The 8,964-nt window shown below is 51.8% G+C and overlaps 2 protein-coding genes across 5 annotated transcripts in view; one reads left to right on the plus strand and one right to left on the minus strand.

Moving 5' to 3' along the window:
• The window catches only part of Ing1 (inhibitor of growth family member 1), a 7,607-nt gene extending 6,612 nt beyond the window's left edge, over positions 1-995 (minus strand). The window contains exon 1 of the mRNA XM_026788813.1: positions 688-995. The gene's annotated coding sequence lies outside the window, so the exon portion shown is untranslated. The remainder of the gene's footprint in view (positions 1-687) is intronic.
• Positions 996-5,029: 4,034 nt separating this feature from the next.
• The window catches only part of Cars2 (cysteinyl-tRNA synthetase 2, mitochondrial), a 31,342-nt gene continuing 27,407 nt past the window's right edge, over positions 5,030-8,964 (plus strand). For all 4 annotated transcript variants that reach the window (XM_026788787.1, XM_026788788.1, XM_005366294.2 and 1 more), the window contains exons 1-3: positions 5,030-5,257; positions 5,451-5,501; positions 7,444-7,561. In XM_026788787.1, coding sequence (XP_026644588.1) covers positions 5,079-5,257; positions 5,451-5,501; positions 7,444-7,561 — 348 coding nt within the window. In that variant the 5' untranslated portion in view covers positions 5,030-5,078. The remainder of the gene's footprint in view (positions 5,258-5,450; positions 5,502-7,443; positions 7,562-8,964) is intronic.

Raw genomic sequence — 8,964 nt, forward strand, 5'->3', positions numbered from 1 at the left:
GGGCGGCGCGGGGGGCCGTGCGTACGAGCGCGCACACACCCAAAGGGGGCCGGCCACCGCCGCCCACCCGCCACCAGCGTGGAGAGCGGAGAAAGCGGGGCCGGCAGCGGGAAGGGCGCGCTCCGCCGCCTGCCTCGCCGCACTTGTCCAACGTGGAAAACCCAAATACCAGTTTCAAACACTTGGGAAACATTCAGCCCCGCGCGCAGCGCGCATGCGCTCCGCCACCCCCCTCCCTCCTCCTCCCGGAGGCGGCCCCGCCCCCACCGCATTCACGCCCCTCACCGTCCCGGGCCAGGGGGCGGCGGGGCCGCGAAAGCCGGCCCGCGCGAGGGCGTGGCCTGTCACTGTCGCTGGGGGGCCAGGGTCGTGGAGGGGACAGGCGCGGGGCCGCGCGGGGCAGGGACGGCCGGCGACGCGAAACTTTACTAGGAGTTTGGCACTCGGTGGCGGACCTACTGGGCGGAGCCGCACGCCAGCCAGGCACGGCGGGGAGGTGGCCCGCTCCTCTAAGGACACTCCGGGGCCGGACCAGCCGCCACACCGCCGCTCTCCAGACCCGACTACACAGAACACAGCCACCATCCTCCGGGCTGAACTGCATTCCCCCCGCCCCCGAGCGCGGTATAAATAGCGCCCCCGGACGGAACTGGCAACGGCAACAGCCAATCCCCTGGCGGCTCTTACCTCTGCGGCCAATCTGGACGAGAAGGAGGTGTGGTGGGGCCGGCAACGCCTCCCGCACGCCTAGTACTAGAGAGCTGTCCTCGGCGAGCAAGACCGAGCAGGCGGGTCCGAGGGAGGCGGAAGTGGGCGCGCATGCGCAGGGCTCTGGCAGGGGCTGCGGACCCGCGCGGGAGGGCCGCTCCCGAGGCACCGCGGGACCACCACTCCCAGCATCCTCGGCGGCTGCCCGCGCCTGCGCCGTCCTTCCTCGCCGTCCCTTTGTGTCGCCTCTCGGAGCTGAGTTTGGAATGGCCTGGAGACAAAGGGGCCCCCGAGGGGTGCTCTGTGCAGCTCGGAGGTCTACGGAGGGCGCGCTGGCGAGGGCAGCGCCCCGATCTTAGCCCTTGCCCTGCCGCCCCCAAGGCTGCCCGGGTCCTCACCATACTGAGGAGTCTGCGGGCACCCCGGGCGCACGCCCGCAGGTTACGACAGCCTTCGGATCCCCATCCCGCCCTTCCCCCACAACCCCGGATTTAGGGCTTTCTGAAAAGCCCGGGCCGAGCGAGCGGTTGCCTAGGCGACGGGCTCCGGCGGTCACGCCCCCTTCCGGCCTAGGTGCCGCCCCCGGGGCGGAGTCTGGCCTGCGGTCGCCTAATTTCGCGCCTTTGCATTGCTGCCTTCCCCCCCTCTAGAGTCCCGGGTCCTCAGTCTTGCTCTGCTACCTGGGCGGTGCTCCAGGGTCCTCCTGCCGCTGTGTCCTCGTGTGCCGAGCGCTGATGACCGCTCTCCGCCTCGCCTGTTGGAATGTCCCCGCGGCGCCAGGTCAGCTCACTGTCTTCAGCCTCCTCCAGCGTGCTCGGTGTTGTATTTCAGCCTCCGGGATTCGTCCTCCAGCAGAACAGGACTCACCCCTTCAGGCCCAGAAGATGTAGTTTGGAAGGGTTTGGAACGACTCTTGAAACACGGTGACATCCTAACCCCCTCGGCACGTGTGGAAGTACTCATTGCGCCCCCGTGACATCCACACTTCCACGCAGTTCTCTACAATAGAGTATCGACGGGGGCGAAGGCGCTCGTTTCAGCGATCGGTCATAGGAATGTCAGTGCAGCAAGAGACATTCAATTCAGCTGTCTGCTTTTCGAGTTAGATCGTTCAGATTGGGCCGTTGCTGTGGGTGTGCACCCTGAAGCACAGGGCGTACATTTTCAGCAGGCGAACGTCACTTGGCTGTCCTGTGGTGCCTTTTTTACTAACATTCAACTGCTTTCAGTACTAGCCAGAAACAGAAGTTTCACTTAGTTGCCAGAAGAAAATATTTGTCCACTAGTCTGCACAAAGGCTAAGAATATAGCTTGGGAACACGACGTGGAATAAAGCGTGGGCAGGGGTCCAGAACTGAGTATGAAAAGTGGGCCTTTTCCTCAGAGGTCATGTAAGCAGTTTAAAGGCACAGTAGCAATTAATAGACAGGTATCTTAATCTCAGCGCTATCTAAGTTTAATAAAGATTGGGTATAACTGACCCTTTCCCAAGACAACCAAGCTGGAGTTTGAACCCGGTTACCTTTGAAAGTTCACAATACTCTTAATCCATTCTGCTGCTCATTGAACTCATAGATACAAACCCAAAGACATTTTGTTCACCTTACCAGAATTATTTCACAAGTACCTACCACATGCTAACTACAATGTTTTATGTCCTGGGAATACTGAGTATGTTCACCTTTTGGGGTAAAAAAAGTTTTTTTTTTAATTGGCCTTCTAAAGTGGCTTTCTGAGCATGCTCAGAAGACCAATAGATAAAATGTAGTTTAACTATAACCAAGCATTTTAAGAAGACTATAGAAAATCAAAGACTGGGAGATGGCTGAGTTAACCTGAGTTCAAACCCTTGAACCCACATGGTGGAGTGACTGAACCAGTCTGGAGAGTTGGTCCTCAGGCCTCCACATACACACTATTAATAAATACAGTCTTTAAGAAAAACCTCTTCCTGGGAGGCAGAGGCTGGGGAGGCAATGACCATGGGTCCAGAGAGAGAATCTGGCTCCTTGAGGCTCTGGTTGGAGGTGTTCCCTGAGTGAGGCTCCTGGGACAAAGGGCACCCTCCTGCTAAATGCCAATTTCCCGTTCTCACTTCAACTAGCCCGAGCTTGGCTTCCATTCCCAGTCCAAGCATGTGGCTATGTGCAACATTTTTAGTTTTATAAGAAACAAGCCTGGCCGGGCAGTGGTGGCGCACGCCTTTAATCCCAGCACTTGGGAGGCAGAGGCAGGTGGATCTCTGAGTTCGAGGCCAGCCTGGTCTACAAGAGCTAGTTCCAGGACAGGAACCAAAAGAAACAAGCCTGGGGACACCAAGATGGCTTGGTCAGAAAAGGTGCTTGCCATCAAGTCTGACAACCTGAGCTCACTCCCCAGGACCCCACCTTGTAGAAGGAAGCTCCCCAAGCTGTCCTTGGACCACCCCACTTTTGCTGTGACATACACATACATATGCAAATAAACGTATTTTTTTTCTTTTGGCTTTTCAAGACAGGGTTTCTCTGTGTAGCTTTTTTTTTTCTTTTTTTTTCTTTTTTTTTTTTTTTTGTTTTTCGAGACAGGGTTTCTCTGTGGTTTTGGAGCCTGTCCTGGACTCTTGTAGACCAGGTTGGTCTCGAACTCACAGAGATCAGCCTGCCTCTGCCTCCCAAGTGCTGGGATTAAAGGCGTGCGCCGCCAACACCCAGTTTAGAAGTGTTATTTTAAATATCCGCTCTAGTTCTTTGAGTTCCACATTCCAACCTTTGGTTTCTGTTTTTTGACATGTCTTGTATCAGAGTAAAAGCTTTCTCTAGCAAATCTTTCACTACCTGCACAGGAAGAGTTTTTGAGGGACTTTCTCAGGCCAAGCTCTTTGGTGAATTTGCAGAATTTGGCAATAAGATCAAGAGTTTACAGTTAAGTACTCAGGGAGTGGCAGCCCACACTTGTAATCCCCAAACTGGAGTTTAAAGACTGAGGCAGGGAAGTTTAAAGGCAAGTAAGCTAGTAAGATTTACATAGTGACAGCCTGGGCTACTGAGTGAAACCATATCTCGGCAACTGAGATAGGCGGGTGGGAAAAGAGAATTGTATATTGCTATAAGAAGGAGACAAACGCACACATGAAGGCAGGTGGCTGTGAAGAAGAATAATTCCGGGAGAACTTGGGACATTTGGGGACCACGGATGACCCCCATAAGGTACAGAAACACAGTCTGTTTACGTGGCAGTTTAGCTTCAAGCAGGCAGTGAGATTCCAGAATCGTCAGGAGAAAAGATCTCCAGGAACACAGCTGCTTAATCATTCGCCTGTCAGGAGAGCATCAAAACAGTGAAAACCAAGACTGGAAGGGCGGAGGCTGCGCAGTGTCGTAAGGACCGGACAAGCAAAGGGGACCTAACTCGGGACAGTTCTCAGGAGATGGGCGACGGAACTTTTCATCACATTTCGATTCGTTTCTAAGGCAGGATCTCATATCGGGGAGGCTGGTCTTGATTGAACTTGATGCTCCTGCATCCCCCCTCCCAAAAGCTTTGATTTCAGATAGACACCACCAGTGTGGCTCTAAAAATTTTTTAAGCAATTTATTCTTACGTGAATGGGTATTTCGCACGCATGCCTATCTGTGGACAATGTGTGCAGTGCCTACTGAGTCCAAAAGAGGCATTGGCCCCTCTGGAACTGGGATTATAGACTAGAGTAGCCAAGTGGGTGCTGGGACTCAAACCTGGGTCCTCTGGAAGAGCAGCCGACATTTCCAGTTACATATACTCGAACAGAGTCATTTTCCGGCGTTGTTCTTTCATCCTAAGACCAAAGGACAGTGTGAAGTACACAAATACTGTGTGTACGGAATGCAGACGTGTCTGAGGATGTAGTGTTGGTCTGCAGTGCCGAGCGTGGCAAGGGGCATACTGGCAGTCATGCTGTGTGTATGTTGGGGTGCAGTGTGTGTTAAAGCACAGTGTTTGAGTGTAGACACGATGAGTGTACGTTGGTGTGCATAGTGTTTCTGGAGTATGCAGTGTGTTGGAGTGTTGAGATACACACGTATGTACACAATGTTGCGGTGCACACCAGGTCTCAGCAGCAGGCACAACGATGTACACGGGGACCAATCTATTCACAAGGACGAGCTATGAGACCTACGCTATAAAGGGGAACGGCCGAGGGGCCCTGTTTCTCACTGTGGTCAACATGCCACTGCGCAGCTGGGTTCACCGCCTGACTCCAGCCGGAGAGAGTATTCTCTTCCGGGAGTGGGCGGAGCCCTGTGGGGACTCGGGCGTGGCTTCTGGGTTGCCAGGCGGGGCTTGTTTTCGGGGGCGGGTCGGGGCCTGGCCTGCGGAATTGCTTTGTGCCGGGTTCTCTAGTGTGCCCCGATATGCTGCGGGCGTGCGGGCCTGGGCCTGGTTCTCTGCTGCTCCGGGAGGCGCTGGCTCTCGGGCGGCGCGGGCGAGTGTGGCAGCGGCCGCAAGGCCAGGACACCGGCGTGCAGGTGCACAACAGCCTCACGGGCAAGAAGGAGCCGCTGATCGTGGCCCGCACGGACGCCGTCTCCTGGTGCGTGCGCAGGCGGGGCGGGGCGTGAGGGTCTGCAGGGACGAGTCAACCCTGAAACCCACAGGTGTGGTCCCCGGAGCGGCCACTGAAACACCCTGTGCGCGTGTGTGCGTGTTTGCGTGATGATTGTTATCGAGGGCTTAGGGCTCTCTTTTGCAGCTATCTCACATGGTGGGTCTTAATATGTTCCTAGGTATAGCTGTGGACCCACTGTGTACGACCATGCACACCTTGGCCATGCTTGGTAAGTTTCCGTGTTTGAACTTGGTGGTTTTCATGATTTGAACTTGGTGATAAAGTCAGATAGTCATTTATTGTGGAAAGGGTAAATTGTTAGCTTGTATTTTTATTTGTTAAGTGAGCCGAGTAGTGACTGCATTCTGGGAATTGTGAGACCTCAAAGTGTTAGTCTCGTTTAGTGTTTGCAGCTGTTTTTGGTTGTATACTTGGTGCTCAGGTCTGGACACTCAGAGAGTTGGTGTGGAGGAACGCAGAGTGATTTAGATGTTTCTAAGGTTGGTCCAGGGACCCGAATCCAACCGTCATCGCCTGGCTTTGAATGGGTCACTTGCTGGAGTCCTGGTTCTTGCTTTGAGTCCAGACAGAAATGATAATAGCTCAGTGTTTGGAATCTTCATGGCAGCTTCAGGAAATAGTATATATGAAGTGCCACTTAACACAGCACCAGTGTGACTCTTTTCTCCTCAGCCGTAACAGCGCTGTAGGGCCGCTCTCCTGGGAAGCACTGGAGCTGGGAGGAAGTTCTGCATCTGTTGACATTCCCCGTTTCCTAATATCTTGTTGTCTTGCACATGTTTACTTGGGCAGTTTTAGACCTAAATTAAACATGAGTGTGAAGCCAGAGGACAGCCTCAGGTGTCGTCATCAGGTTCTGTCCCCGGTTTGTTTTGAAGTAGAATCTCTCAGTGGCTTAGAACTCCACAAGCAGGCCAAGCTGGCTGGCCAGTGAGTCTCAGGAATCACCTTCCTGTCTGTCTCCCTTGCACTGGAATAATATGGAAAATCCCGGTTCTCGAGCGTGAATGAGAACAGTAAAAAGCTCTTGTCATCTGACCTTTTGTTAATGTTGTGTTATAAGAGTTTTTATACTTTTAGATAGACGCAAACTCACTCAAGAGCTCTAATACCTTATCCTGGAATTGAGGAACTGCTTGATTGCCTTTTTGTTTTGTTTTGTTTTGTTTTAAAGATTTATTTATTATGTAGACAGTGTTCTGCCTGCAGGCCAGAAGAGGGCACCAGATCTCATTATGGATGGTTGCTAGGAATTAAATTCAGGTCTTCAGCCCCTTTTGGTTGCTTCTTGCCGGAACCCTTCTGGGCCACCAGGTGGGACTCAGTTTGTAAAGAAGTATTTGAATTAGTTCCCTTTGAACCAGTTATCGACTGTAGAACACAGCTTAGAAGTTACATAGTGGTGCTAAATTATAACACGTTCCTTTTCAAGAATAACAATCATGGGGCTGGCAAAGATGGCTCACTGGGTAAAGGCACCTCCTGTACAAGCCTGATGACCTGAGTTTGGTCCCCAGGACTCCTGGTAAAAGAGAGCATTGAGTCCCACAAACTTCCTCCGACCTCCCTCTACATGAATGCTGTTGTAGTATGTGCGTGCGCACACACACACATACTATATACACACACAATAATAATAAAACGGGTGGCTGGAGGGATGACTTAGCACTTAAGAGCACTTGTTTGTGGAGGACCTGGGTCCAGTTCCCAGCACCCCCGTGGTGACTCACAACCATTCTGTATATTATCTGATTTCAGGGGCTCTGACACCCTCTTTTGGCCTTGTTAGGCACCAAATAAAGATATGGTGCACATGCATCCATGCAGGCAAAACACATGAATGTGAAATAAAACAAATGAATGAGCCGGGCAGTGGTGGCGCACGCCTTTAATCCCAGCACTTGGGAGGCAGAGGCAGGCGGATCTCTGTGAGTTCGAGACCAGCCTGGTCTACAAGAGCTAGTTCCAGGACAGGCTCCAAAACCACAGAGAAACCCTGTCTCGAAAAACAAAAAACAACAACAACAACAACAAAAAAAAAAAAAAAAAAAAAAAAACCAAATGAATGAGAAATAAAACAATTTTAAGTTAAAAGTCTAATAGCAACGTTGATTGTGTGTTGAAGACAAGCCAACAGTTTTTTCTTTCAGCTCATACGTCAGATTTGACATTATCCGAAGGATCCTGACCAAGGTGTTTGGGTGCAATGTGATCATGGCAATGAGCATCACTGATGTGGATGATAAAATAATCAGGAGAGCTAACGAGGTGAGCACTTGGCCTTGATTGACAGCCTGGCAGCTGTGTGGCAGTTCTTTTCTTTGCTGATCGTATTTTTATGTATTTCTTTCTTTTTTTTTTTTTTTTTACCAATTTATCCTTTTATTTTACTTACATTGGTGTTTTGCCTGCGTGCATATTCTATGTCTGTGCGAGGGTATCAGATTTTGGGGTCACAGACAGTTGTGAGCTACCATGTGGGTGCTGGAACTTGAACCCTGGTCCTCTGGAAGAGCAGTCAGTGCTCTTAACCACTGAACCATCTCTCCAGCCACCTCCCTTGCCTTTTGAGACAGGGCTTCGCTGTGTAGCCCTGGATGTCCTGAAACTCACTTTGTAGACCAGGCTGGCCTCGAACTCACAGAGATCCTACCTGCCTCTGCCTTCCAGGTGCTGGGATTAAAGATGTGTGCCACCACTGCCTGGTGTATGTTATGCTATGTTGTGAAAAATCACAGTGTCTCTGTGATTCAAGCCAGAGACACTTTTTTTCTGACCTAGGGCATTAACTTGCATGTCTGGCTTCCTGGGAAGATGGTGGGATGTGCTGAAGGCCAGGGGTTCGGTTGGAGTGCCGAAGCCTGGCCCACTGATTCCCAGAGAAGGAGAGGACCTGGAATAGCAAGGACTAGGGGTTTGGCACTTGCCCTGTGTAGTTGTTTCATGGTGAGTGTCCCGGTGTGCCCTGTGACCAGCCACTAGGAAATGAAATGTAACCGTCTGACTTTGAGAGTGCGATTCTCTTGAATAGAGGATCCAGAAGGGAATAGCACAACCAGATGTGAAGACATATTTAAAAAGCTATAGATAATTCTTTATCTAGAATGTATGTACATATAAATACATGTGTGGATGTATCTGTATGTGTTGTGTACTTGTTTTCTCTGGGCCAGACGAGCATTGTGAATCAGAGCAGTTGTGGTCTCCCTGACTCTCTCCTGGGGGAGGAGGGAGGCCTCTCACCCTGAGATTGGAGAGTGGAGTGAGGTTCTCTGTCGCTTAGTCGCCTTTGGGTCACCCATGCTTCTGATGGGAACCCCATGAACTCACTGGCTCACCACGGACCTGGGTGGAATCCTTCCTTTGGTCCACACCTGCTCTGTGTTCCCTTCCGTCTCCCCAGTAGAAGTCACAGGGCACTGTGTGTGTGTGTGTGTGTGTGTGCGTGCGCACTGAAGTCACAGGGCACTGTGTGTGTGTGTGTGTGCATGCACTGAAGTCACAGGGCATTGTGTGTGTGTATGTGTGTGTGTATGTGTGTGTGCGTGCACTGAAGTCACATGGCACTGTGTGTGTGTGTGCGCACTGAAGTCACAGGGCACTGTGTGTGTGTATGTGTGTGCGTGTGCACTGAAGTCACATGGCACTGTGTGTGTATGTGTGTGTGCGTG

This window comes from Microtus ochrogaster, unplaced genomic scaffold (assembly GCF_000317375.1).
Source record: "Microtus ochrogaster isolate Prairie Vole_2 unplaced genomic scaffold, MicOch1.0 UNK7, whole genome shotgun sequence".
Lineage (NCBI taxonomy): Eukaryota > Metazoa > Chordata > Mammalia > Rodentia > Cricetidae > Microtus > Microtus ochrogaster.